We start from the raw sequence: 12,630 nt of genomic DNA, 5'->3' as shown, positions 1-12,630 counted from the left end.
AATATATTTACAATTTTCATTCAAATGTATTATTCATTATAAAATGACTTTATTAAGCAATGATGACCTGGTCCATCACATCCTGTGATGTTTTGAGCAGTTTAAGGATGCTCTCTAGTTTGGCTTTGCCTGCACCGAGACTCTCCTCCAACTGTTTCTCCTCTTGTTCCATACAATAGAGGTCGGTCTTCGTTCTGCTCAACTCCTTCTCCTGAGTCTGCATATCTGACTCCCGAGACAAGATCTGAGTCTGTAGAGATGTGATCTACACACAAAACACACATATTGAGAAAACTGAAGCATCTTCGTTACATCATCCATCTTCTACCCCAGATGAGATGGGTTCAATAAATGCAAATCATGGTTCTTCTCACCTTGACGCTCTCCTCCTGCCACTTGCTCTTGGTCTCATCCAGCGTGCTCTCCAGTTTGGCTCTCTGTTGCTCCATCTCACTTAGCCGATCCTGAGCATCTCGTTTCTGGTGCTCCAGCTCTTGAAGTCCAATGTTTTCATGCTCAATGTCTCTCTGCACCTCCTGTACAGAAACATCACAAGACAATTCTGGAGTTCAGGGTAGGTTAGGGGATAGTTCACCCAAAAAATCAGTGTTCAAACCTAGTGCACCCATAATGCACAAGAACTTTGTTTAGATACTGCGACAAGTGCAGCATGCCCGAAACCAGAGGTGAGAATCAGCAGGGACCTGATATATTATACTCATATCTGGGTCATATACTACAATTCTTCATGTTAAGCATATAGACAAAACTCTGTTAGTTTCTTTTTCACCTTCAGTGGACTACGGTGCTTCACGCAATTAAATTCAGAGTTTGGATTTTGGTTTGAATAGAAATAAATGCGTGTTCTTTAACCGGACGCCACAGTACAGTACTGTATGTTTCACTTCCTCACTAGGGCTGAGAGACATGGTTACAAAACTCTCTATATTTTTCAGACTATTGGCAATATTCTGTATATATCTCAATATGTACAGTTGTGCTCAAAAGTTTGCATACCCTTGGAGAATTGGTAATATATGTACCATTTTTAAAGAAAACATGAGTGAGCAGGCAAAACACATTTCTTTTATTTCTTATGGGATTCATATTCAACTGTAGGTTATAACAGAATGGCACAATCATAAAACAAAACATGGCAACAAACAAAAAAATGAAATGACCCCTGTTCAAAAGTCTGCATACCCTTAGTTCTTAATACTGTGTATTGCCCCCTTTAGCATCAATGACAGCGTGCAGTCTTTTGTAATAGTTGTCTATGAGGCCCCAAATTCTTGCAGGTGGTATAGCTGCCCATTCGTCTTGGCAAAATGCCTCCAGGTCATGCAAAGTCTTTGGTCGTCTTGCATGAACCGCACGTTTGAGATCTCCCCAGAGTGGCTCGATGATATTAAGGTCAGGAGACTGTGATGGCCACTCCAGAACCTTCACCTTTTTCTGCTGTAACCACTGGAGGGTCAACTTGGCCTTGTGCTTAGGGTCATTGTCATGCTGGAAAGTCCAAAAGCGTCCCATGCACAGCTTTCGTGCAGAAGAATGCAAATCGTCTGCCAGTATTTTCTGACAACATGCTACATTCATCTTGCCATCAATTTTCACAAGATTCCTCGTGCCTTTAGAGCTCACACACCCCCAAAACATCAGTGAGCACCACCATGCTCCACAGTGGGGATGGTATTCTTTTCACTATAGGCCTTGTTGACCCCTCTCCAAACATAGCGCTTATGGTTGTGACCATAAAGCTCTATTTTGGTCTCATCACTCCAAATTACAGTGTGCCAGAAGCTGCGAGGCGTGTCAAGGTGTTGTCGGGCATACTGTAACCGGCTTTTTTGTGGCGTTGGCGCAGTAAAGGCTTCTTTCTGGCAACTCGACCAAGCAGCTCAATTTTGTTCAAGTATTGTCGTATTGTGCTCCTTGAAACAACCACACCGTCTTTTTCCAGAGCAGCCTGTATTTCTCCTGAGGTTACCTGTGGGTTTTTCTTTGTGTCCCGAACAATTCTTCTGGCAGTTGTGGCTGAAATCTTTCTTGGTCTACCTGACTTTGGCTTGGTATCAAGAGATCCCCGAATTTCCCACTTCTTAATAAGTGATTGAACAGTACTAACTGGCATTTTCAAGGCTTTGGATATCTTTTTATATCCTTTTCCATCTTTATAAAGTTCCATTACCTTGTTACGCAGGTCTTTTGACAGTTCTTTTCTGCTCCCCATGGCTCAGTATCTAGCCTGCTCAGTGCATCCACGTGAGAGCTAACAAACTCATTGACTATTTATACACAGACACTAATTGCAATTTAAAAAGACACAGGTGTGGGAAATTAACCTTTAATGCCATTTAAACCTGTGTGTGTCACCTTGTGTGTCTGTAACAAGGCCAAACATTCAAGGGTATGTAAACTTTTGATCAGGGCCATTTGGGTGATTTCTGTTATCATTATGATTTAAAAAGGAGCCAAACAACTATGTGATAATAAATGGCTTCATATGATCACTATCCTTAAATAAAAGACAGTTTTTTTGCATGATCAGTCATATTTTCAAAATCAATGCCAAAACTGCCAGGGTATGCAAACTTTTGAGCACAACTGTATGTATTTGATTTGAATTTGTATTATTATTATTATTATTATTATTATTAATCAGAGGAACCATCATTTCCACCAAACAGCCATTGTTGCCAAGTAGATTCAAAATGTTTAATGCATGAAGTGAAAATCTAATTAAAAATATGTGCACCAATTTAAAAGCCTTATTTACCTACATATACAGGTATGTGTTCAAAACCACAAGTTCGCTCACTTTTTAACCCAGTTGAATTTTATTATGACAGTGAATAATTATTGAATTATATATTTTGTTATTGAATATTATTATTGGTTACAGTGTTACAGTGAGGCACTTACAATGGAAATGATTGGGGCCCATTTTTAAAGGGTTTTTACAGTCGTTTTAGGGCTTGTTGGCATTACATCATCATGGCAACGAAATTGTAAAATTGGCTAGAAAAAGAAAACGAGTCAAAACAAATTTTTGTGGTAATCAACATTATGCCACAAATGCTGTTGACTGAGCTTAACTTGTCCTGAACCCAGAATATTCCTTTAATTGTTGCCATTTTTGGAGCTTGACGGCACTTATTTCATGGAAAAGAGCAGCTATTGTTCAAAAACTCTCCTTTTGTGTTCCACAGAAGAAACAAAGTCATATGGGTTTGGACCAACATAAGGGTAATAATGAAAAAAATATGTACAAACAACAATAATATGAATGGAGACCTCCAGTCTCACCTGGACTTCATTGTTCCTCTGTCTCAGGGATTCTTCTTTCTGCCTGACTTCTGCCTCTAAAGTGCGTTTCTCACTATGTAGCAATGCACCAATTAAAATAAAAAGAGTAAATGAGATAGAAGTAGCACATGGTATTGTAATGTATAAAATCCTTAAACAAAGCTACATGATGGGGCCTGGGTAGCTCAGCGAGTATTGATGCTGACTATCACCCCTGGAGTTACGAGTTCGAATCCAGGGCGTGCTGAGTGACTCCAGCCAGGTCTCCTAAGCAACCAAATTGGCCCGGTTGCTAGGGAGGGTAGAGTCACATGGGGTGACCTCCTCGTGGTCACGATTAGTGGTTCTCGCTCTCAATAGGGCGTGTGGCAAGTTGTGCGTGGATCGTGGAGAGTAGCATGAGTCTCCACATGCTGTGAGTCTCCGCGGTGTCACGCACAACGAGTCACGTGATAAGATGCACGGATTGACAGTCTCAGAAGCGGAGGCAACTGAGACTTGTCCTCCACCACCCGGATTGAGGTGAGTAACCGTGCCACCACGAGGACCTACTAAGTAGTGGGAATTGGGCATTCCAAATTGGGAGAAAAGGGGATAAAAAAAAAACCCAAAGCTACATGAATTCTATCTGTCTCTATCACCTCTGCAGTTGTGAGATTTCCTGGCTGATGTCATCAAGATCTTTGAGTCCCGTCAGCTCAACCATCCCAACAGAACTGCTGGTGTCCTGCACAAATGCCATGTTATGTATCAGATAGTATCCCCTGTGGTCTTACATGCATATATTATGCAGCACTTCTCCATGAACACCAGGTGGCGTTTACATTGCATGAAAAACAACCGTACCCTGCTCAGAGTGGTGAACAGGGTCAATTCAGTCCCAACTGGTGGTGTGAATGCAGAGAGATACTGTAGCAGATGAGAGGACGGAGGAGAAGACAGAAAGAGAAATAGGACATGGTAAAAGGACAGAAAACAGAAAAACTTGACAATATAGACAAGCAGTTCAAAAAACTTCATTTAAGTATCTAAGCGTGTGTGTGTGTTGTCCACTCACAGAGGTGTTGGCGGCTCCTCTCTCTGAAGGTGGTATCATGTCAGGGGTCAGACACTTAGGTGGGTCCACTCCTTTAACTCTCTCCTGAATAAAATGCATGGCCAGACAGAACTGCTCTTTGGTTAGTTTCCCATTACTCTTAGTATCCGCTAGGGACCTGCAGATAACAACAGGTAATGTGATGAGTTAATATAACTAGTCTCAGCTGGGGCTAACAAGTAGCGACACAAGGACTAAACTGGTTGTCTGATTGGTCAAGCATGTAAACAACATTATTGTGTAGGTTGTAGTTCTTATTTAGCAACTTGTTAGCAAATTACATTTAAAAACAAAAGCAGAGCATCTTCAACATTCACGTTTGAAATACGAGTGCATGCAATTTATGTTACGTTTAATATGTAAAAAATTTTAACCACTACAAAATTCCCATTCTTGCATTTGTGTTATTTCATAGTTTTCTTAAATGGGCAATATAGTAATAATAAAGACTGAGTTGCTGTGGGGCCTCGGTAGCTCAGTGAGTATTGACGCTGACTACCACCCCTAGAGTTGCGAGTTCGAATCCAGGGTGTGCTGAGTGACTCCAGCCAGGTCTCCTAAGCAACCAAACTGGCCCGGTTGCTAGGGAGGGTAGAGTCACATGGGGTAACCTCCTCGTGGTCGCTATAATGTGGTTCTCGCTCTTGGTCTGGCGTGTGGTGAGTTGTGCGTGGATGCCGCGGAGAAAAGCGTGAAGCCTCCACACGCACTACGTCTCCGTGGGAACGCGCTCAACAAGCCACGTGATAAGATGCACGGATTGACGGTCTCAGACACGGAGGCAACTGAGATTCGTCCTCTGCCACCCAGATTGAGGCGAGTCACTACGCCACCACAAGTGTCCACTGAAACAGTTGGTGTCTCACCATATGTGTGCAAGGACGCTCTGAGGAAGTCCAGAGTTAAAGAAGATGTCTTTAACTTCTCCTCCTCCAACCAGACCATCAAAATCCGAGTCAGCCAGGTCAAAGAGCTCCTCATACTGGTCTCTATCTTCTGCTGGAACCACCCAGTGCTCAGAGGAGGTCTGTGAAACAGAAATACAGAGGGATGTTGGGAATAATATGCAAGAATACAATACGATAAGTACTGAGGGTTGCACTGATATTAACTCCCAACAAATACAGATAAGCCAATAATTATTTTCATGTTATGGCCAATAACCAATAAATGGTCGATATTATAAATCGATACAGGCTTGAATGCAAAGACATCAAAACAACTAGATAGTTTTGTATGCTAAGTAAATTTAGGCTAAAGGTCGACTGATAGTAGATTTTGCTGATGCTGATAACTAAGGTGGTGGAAAAGGTCAAAAATATACATATTGTCAACTATCGGCATTTATTTTTTAACCAATAACCAATACTTCCAAAAAGCAACTATCAGAACCGATTAATCGGTAACACCGATATATCGGTCTACCTCTAATTTAGGCATCACAATATTATAACATTCAGTATGAAAAGTCCACAATTAAATGTTCAATATCTGGTGATAATTATCCATTTTTGACAAATCAAAAATCACTAATATCGGCCGATAACCGATATAGTGCCGATATATTGTGTATCAATACTAGTAGTATTTCTGCAGAATGCACTATGTATACCGTATAAGTGTGCAAATGTTATGTATGTATGGAATATCCAGATGACCCTCTACGTTTGCCATAATGTGCAATATATTTAACATAGCACACTGTGTAGAATCCTGTTTCCCACAATGCAATGCATTTGACTTGACCTTCCTATTTCAGTGAGACAAATGAACTGGAAAAATATCAACAATGATTTTTAACATTTACCGGTACTCATTATTTAATCAGATTGACAAAATATACAACATTTTTACACAAAATCTGACTTGAAGGAATATTCCGAGAACAATACAAGTTAAGTTTAATTTACAGCATTTGTGGCATAATATTGATTACCACAAAAATTAATTTCGACTCGTCTCTCCTTTTCGACTCCAGTTTGAAAACCCCTGGGCTAAGAGGCCCAATTTCTCAGATATAGTAAACTATAAATGTATAGTTACTACCTTTTGCCTTTATTATGTGATGTGTAAAGACAACAATAAAGAAGCCACTAACTACTTAGAAGAATGCAGTTAGACTGGTTAAATCAGGCTTTACAGGTTATCACTAAACTCTGTATGTTACTCAACCGTGTCTGCTATGCTATGCACCTGTGTGTGTGTTTGCGACTTGAGTGTTGGTGCCGGGGTGGAGATTTTGAATGAGTTTGATGGAGAGAGATTCGTGCTGCTGCTCAGTGGACTCTTGGTGAGTGACGGCGTGGGCTGCAGGTTCTCTTTCAGCAGGAAGGGACTGGAGGGAAGAACAGGAACTGATCCCGGAAGAGCGCCTGGAATCTTCTTCCGTTTGGATGGAGGGATGAGAGATAAGGGGAGGGTGGATGGTACAGGTTCATTCTCTCTGGCTGCATAAACGAGGTGCATTGCCTGCGAATTGTATACAGATTTTATAAATATCATCAGTCATTGACATCAACGTCTTTTTAAAGCAAGTCAGTGCATTTGGATGCATTTGCATCACTGTAATTATTTTCAATGTCAAGAACAGCTTCTGACTACTTATACGAGAAAGCAACATCTCAAACTGTTTGCGAATATTACTTTTCAATGGGTTATTCCATGTCAAATCCCTGGCTGAAAGTTTAATGAAGAAAAATAAACATAAATGCCATGGATCAATATTCACAATCCATTATTTTGTAAAGGGGGCTCAAAATGACAATTTACGCATGTAATTTTGGAACAAAACTACAGGTAAAAAAAAAAACAACAACCTTAGAAAGGTGGCAATGTCATTATTTTATTTTTACACAGAGATAGTTAGGTCTATTACTAAAATCAGTTGAATTCAGCACCACTTGTTGCATTATATGCCAATGGTGAGAGTCAAAAAATGGGAAAAAACACTTTTTTTGTGTTGTTTTTCCAAAGTTTGAGTGCCAATAACTCCAGAAGTATTAAAGACATCTAAATATACTTTTAGATGCTGGTTCAGAACAAACTTTACTTTTTGTATCTTCATTTTTAAGCCCCTATATGATTCAATCCCAGAGATATGGGGCTCTCAATGTGGTTCCATGCGAAAACGGTAAAATTTTACCCATATTCAATGGTCGAAAACAAAATGTGGGTCACGTGGTTTGAAGCAAATTCTTCTTGTGAAACAAAACAAAGGTCTGAAGTACAAATAATTTTGCAACTAGTAATGTACCTTTATTTATTCACATAAAAACAATATGATGTAGAATAAGCGACACGTGTGGCTCTTCAGTTAGTGTAAAGCCCACAGTAAACATCGGTCAGACGTGAACACTAAGCATCTGCATACAGGAAGCGTGACGCAAATTTCGTCATCAGCAAAGTGCTCGAGCGCTGAACGCATGTGGCCCGATTTTTCTAACCTTGCGTTCTCTGAACGCTCAGTGCACACATGCGCCTGGAAATATTTGCACTAATTATTGGGTCCACATGGTGGCGACATTCACAGCTGAAGAAGTGCTAGAAGAAGATATAATTGCCATTAAACAACAGGAGACGAATGTGGAAACAACAACAGTGGATGTGCACGTCAAGGACGCGTGCGTGAGGAGGTCAGGAGATATCTGCATTTGTATATTAGAGTCTAAAGGAATATAAAGACATCTTTATGGGTCTAAACTCGTGAAGAGACATAGTCCGGTGTCTTCTACACAGTCAAATTAAGTATATTTTGAAAGGCTGAACGTTTGGCTTTACGCAGATGCTAACCGAAGTATATTTTGGGCTTAATACCTATATCAAGTTTTGTAGTTTGAACGAAGCCAAGCTACAATCTCATTATCTTGGCAAAAAATCGGACTGATGTGATTTCAATTGTACTAAAGTTTTTACATGACAATTTATTGTTTTAGTCTGAAATCTAACCTTTAAAGTGCATATTAACGTACTGACTGTTAATATCCGCACGCTCTGAATCTTTTGTGTACTTTGTAAGATTTTACATATTGGGAAATGAGAATAATATGAATCTGAGATAAATATGTGAGGTGAGCAAGGCGGAGCCGAGTGGCATCTGGGCAGAGCGAGGCCGGGAAGATAAGTGGTAAATGACTTCCACCTGCGCGCCACACCGGCCTCACGTTCCAGCAAGGGGTGGCGGGAGTATTTAAGAAGAGGAGACAGCAGCAGAGGAGAGAGAGAAATGTACAAAGCTTGTCCGCGTGTCTGAATGTCTTTAGGAGTTGACGCAGCTGGCTGAAAAGCAGTGCGTGTTTTTGTTTCTTTGGATGCTGAAAAGTGTTATTAAATGTCTATGTGTGTCAAGCCGGTCCCAGCTTCCTCCTTTCCTCTTTAAGCATTACAATCTGCTTTACACAATTCAGCATAAAAGCACATGTGGTGCCATTTCATTCAAAACATCACTTGATTTACCACTGCAAACTCATCTTTATCCAAGTGCCCATCTTTGTCAATGTCACTGACATCCCAAATCTACAAACAGAGACAAGAAATGTGGTGTGTTTTTTGTGAAAGAACATTTACAGTATCCCTAAGAAGTATTCAAACTCATAAATCATACTTAAAAATGTCTGAATGTCATTGCATTAAATAATAGAATACCAAAAAGCAAATGGCATTTATATCAAATTAATATTCCGGGTTCAATGCAAGTTCAATCGACGACATTTGCAGCATAACGTTGATTGCCAAAATATTATTTGAACTTGTCCAAAAATCGAGGTTACAGTGAGGCTCTTACAACGGAAGTGAATGGGGCCAATTTTTGGAGGGTTAAAAGGTGGAAATGTGAAGCTGATAATTCTATAAAAGCACTTGCATTAATACTTCAGTTGAAACTTGCGCATTGTTCGAACTGTAAAAGTTGTTAATATTGTCATTTTAGGGTTTGCGGCATTACGTTGTCATGGCAACAAAGATGTAAAATTGGATAAAACTACACAGAAGAGATTAATAAGTGATTTTATCACACTAAAATCACATTAGCACTTATAGTGTTTATGTCTTGTGTCTATATTTTTGAAACCGTGAGCATTTTCTCGTTTACTGACTGGCCCCATAGACTTCCATTGTAAGTGCCTCACTGTAACCTAGATTTTTTAAAACAAAAATGTATTTTAGTGGTAATCAACATTATGCCACATATGTCGACTGAGCTTAACTTGTATTGAACCCGAAATATTCCTTTAAACTTAGACGTTTCAAGCAAAACATTTTACAAAAACAGGTTTGCTAGGTTTTAAATTATTAAACAACAGATCTTGCATTGTGACACTTTCTGGCTGTCAAAAAGTTTCAATTTGCCTAACATCTCCTTTTAAGTTCCATGGAGGAGAGAACATCATTTCAGGTTTGGAACAACATGAGGGTGAGTAAATAATGACAGAATTGTCATTTTTAGGGTGAACTATCCCTTTAAATATAGAAATGTCATAATACATTCTGTTGTAATAACCGCACATGATCTTGTGAGGTTTTACTAACTAAATGTCAATACGAAACTATAACGCAAAGCATATCTTCACCTTTCCGAGCACATCAAGAGGCAGGTTAGAGTTTATGAGGACCGGCTTCACTTTATCACCTGACAGCAGCCCACCAACTGGAGACAGACTCTCAAATATCCCATCATACTTTGCTTTATCGTCCAGCTAGCAAAGAATAATACAATAGGAAGAATAGGAAGAAAGAATAAATGAAAGATGGTGAGAGAATTAGACACTCTTCAAATGAGTTTTCCATCAAACAACTCACTATGAATGGCTTTAAATACAGTCAATAATTGTGTACCTTCAATGTCCAGCTGGAATCACCAGAAGAAGTTGAGATTTTCAGGGACGGACTGACAGTGTCTCTCTAGAAAAACACACATTGTCACGTATGTTTACATTGCATTTACATGTATTGATTTAGAAGATACTTTTATCCAAAGCAACTCGAACAAACGATTAACTGTGGTTGTGTGAACATCAGCGTTGCCCCATTTAATTAGTTCAGACATGCCTATCTTTCAAGTTATTCATCTAAATCTACTAGACTGAAATGTGTGGATGCTTGAATTCTCATTTTAGACATCCAAAGTAGAGGAAGACCGATATATTGGTTTTACAGATTAATCGACACCGATAGTTACTTTTTGGAACTATCGGTTATCAGCAAAAATCCTTATGCTAAAATGCTATATATTTTTCACATAAATATACACGCCATACCCCATAATGACAAAACGAAAACCAGATTATTGATAACTTCGCAAATGTATTAAATAGAAAAAACTGAAATATCACATTGACATAAGTATTCAGACCCTTTGCTATGACACTTGAAATTTAGCTCAGGTGCATCCCATTTCTCTGGATCATCTTTGAGATGTTTCTACACTTTGATTGGAGTCCACCTGTGGCAAATTCAATTGATTGGACATGATTTGGAAAGACACACACCTGTCTATATAAGGTCTCAACAGCTGAAAATGCATATCAGAGCAAAAACCAAGTCATGAGGTCAAAGGAACTGCCTGCAGAGCTCAGACAGGATTGTGTTGAGGCACAGATCTGGGGAAGGCTATAAAAATATTTAGGCTGCATTGAAGGTTCCCAAGAGCACAGTGGCCTCCATCATTCTTATATGGAAGAAGTTTGGAACAACCAGGACTCTTCCTAGAGCTGGCCGCCCAGCCAAACTGAGCAATCGGAGAAGGGCCTTGGTAAGAGAGGTGACCAAGAACCCGACGGTCACTCTGTTTGAGCTCCAGAGATCATGTGTGGAGATGGGAGAAACTTGCAGAAGGAGAGCCATCACTGCAACACTCCACCGATCTGGGCTTTATGGCAGAGTGGCCAGACGGAAGCCTCTCCTCAGTGCAAGACACATAAATAAGCACCTAAAGGACTCTCAGACTGTGAGAAACAAGATTCTCTGTCTGATGAAATGAAGATTGAACTGTTTGGCCTCAATTCCAAGCGTCATGTCTGGAGGAAATCAGGCACCACTCATCAGCTGCGCAATACCATCCCAACGGTGAAGCACGGTGGTGGTAGCATCACGCTGTGGGAGTGTTTTTCAGCGACAGGAACTGGGGGACTGGTCAGGGTTGAAGGAAAGCTGAATGCAGCAAAATACAGAGATATCCTTCATGAAAACCTGATCCAGAGCGCTCAGGACCTCAGACTGGGCCAAAGGTTCACCTTCCAACAGGACTATGACCCTAAGCACACAGCCAAAACAACACAAGAGTGGCTTAAGGGACAACTCTGTGAATGTCCTTGAGTGACCCAGCCAGAGCCCGGACCTGAACCCAATCGAACATCACCGACGATCCCCGGGCTTGTTTATAGTTATACACCAAATCTTAATTTTTCTGGTTATTACTGGGATTTTGGTTGCACAATATACTGCTTTTGGGAGCTTTAATAACTGTGCCTTTCATAGTAAGTCGATATAAATCAATTTTTAAAAACTATCGGTAGGTTAATTGGTTTTCTGCCTTTTGCACCACCTTAGTTATTGGTATCGGCAAAATCCACTATCGGTCGACCTCTAATCCAAAGTGTCGATACTTACAATTTTCAGGATGGGTGCAGAGACGCTCGGGTTTAAACTGTTCACACTGACGTCGCTGCCACCTTGGGCGGATGCCACCAGCCTCAGGGCAGCAAAGAAACCCTTAACACAACCCCGAATACAACATCATAAACTACACTTCATACTGACATGAAAATATATCAACATGACAAGTCAAAGATCATTTTGGATAGCTACCCGTTTATCCAAGTAACCTTTTCGCTCTGGATCTGACAGATCCCAGATCTGCGAAGAGAAAGACAAAAAATCAGCTTATACTAGTAACACAAAATAAAATTAAGACCCTCTCTCTCTCACCGATGTCATAATTTTCTCTTACCTGCCCCAGAGTGCTGTCTGAAAGCCCTGATCTCTTTAGGAACTGAGCGGCCTCTGTAGCGCCCACCTTCCCTGTGTTTCCTGGATCCACCTGTATGATCAGCAGTGGTCTCACTACACTGATTTAGGAAGCACATCATTTCAGGACTATTTTTTGTTTATTATTTTTTTCCCAGTTTCAGTTCTCAAGGAACTCAACATCTTTTCTGCAGGACATTATGGTGTTTTTATGCCTGATTTCAAACCACATTTTTCTCTCCCTCTCTCTTTATATATATGTATAA

The 12,630-nt window shown here is 40.3% G+C and overlaps 1 protein-coding gene across 12 annotated transcripts in view; it reads right to left on the bottom strand.

The window, feature by feature from the left end:
- The window catches only part of LOC127441439 (epidermal growth factor receptor substrate 15-like 1), a 67,122-nt gene that overhangs the window by 52,582 nt on the left and 1,910 nt on the right, over positions 1-12,630 (bottom strand). For 11 of the 12 annotated variants that reach the window (XR_007897307.1, XM_051698876.1, XM_051698872.1 and 8 more), the window contains exons 3-16: positions 12,348-12,437; positions 12,206-12,253; positions 12,008-12,109; positions 10,235-10,300; positions 9,970-10,095; positions 8,858-8,917; positions 6,599-6,874; positions 5,272-5,432; positions 4,367-4,523; positions 4,156-4,218; positions 3,951-4,036; positions 3,310-3,382; positions 375-536; positions 68-265 (exon numbers count right to left, since the gene is read on the bottom strand). Coding sequence is in view for 11 of the 12 variants with exons in the window: in XM_051698876.1 (XP_051554836.1) it covers positions 68-265; positions 375-536; positions 3,310-3,382; positions 3,951-4,036; positions 4,156-4,218; positions 4,367-4,523; positions 5,272-5,432; positions 6,599-6,874; positions 8,858-8,917; positions 9,970-10,095; positions 10,235-10,300; positions 12,008-12,109; positions 12,206-12,253; positions 12,348-12,437 (1,668 nt within the window). In the remaining variant the exon portion in view is untranslated. Of the gene's footprint in view, positions 1-67; positions 266-374; positions 537-3,309; positions 3,383-3,950; positions 4,037-4,155; positions 4,219-4,366; positions 4,524-5,271; positions 5,433-6,598; positions 6,875-8,857; positions 8,918-9,969; positions 10,096-10,234; positions 10,301-12,007; positions 12,110-12,205; positions 12,254-12,347; positions 12,466-12,630 lie in introns of all 12 variants that reach the window. The other variant, XM_051698873.1, reaches the window with a different exon arrangement.

Source organism: Myxocyprinus asiaticus, chromosome 5 (assembly GCF_019703515.2).
Source record: "Myxocyprinus asiaticus isolate MX2 ecotype Aquarium Trade chromosome 5, UBuf_Myxa_2, whole genome shotgun sequence".
NCBI classification, from domain to species: Eukaryota; Metazoa; Chordata; class Actinopteri; order Cypriniformes; family Catostomidae; genus Myxocyprinus; species Myxocyprinus asiaticus.
Note: the sequence above shows the minus strand (reverse complement) of the source record. Positions and strands in the feature narration are given on the sequence as shown.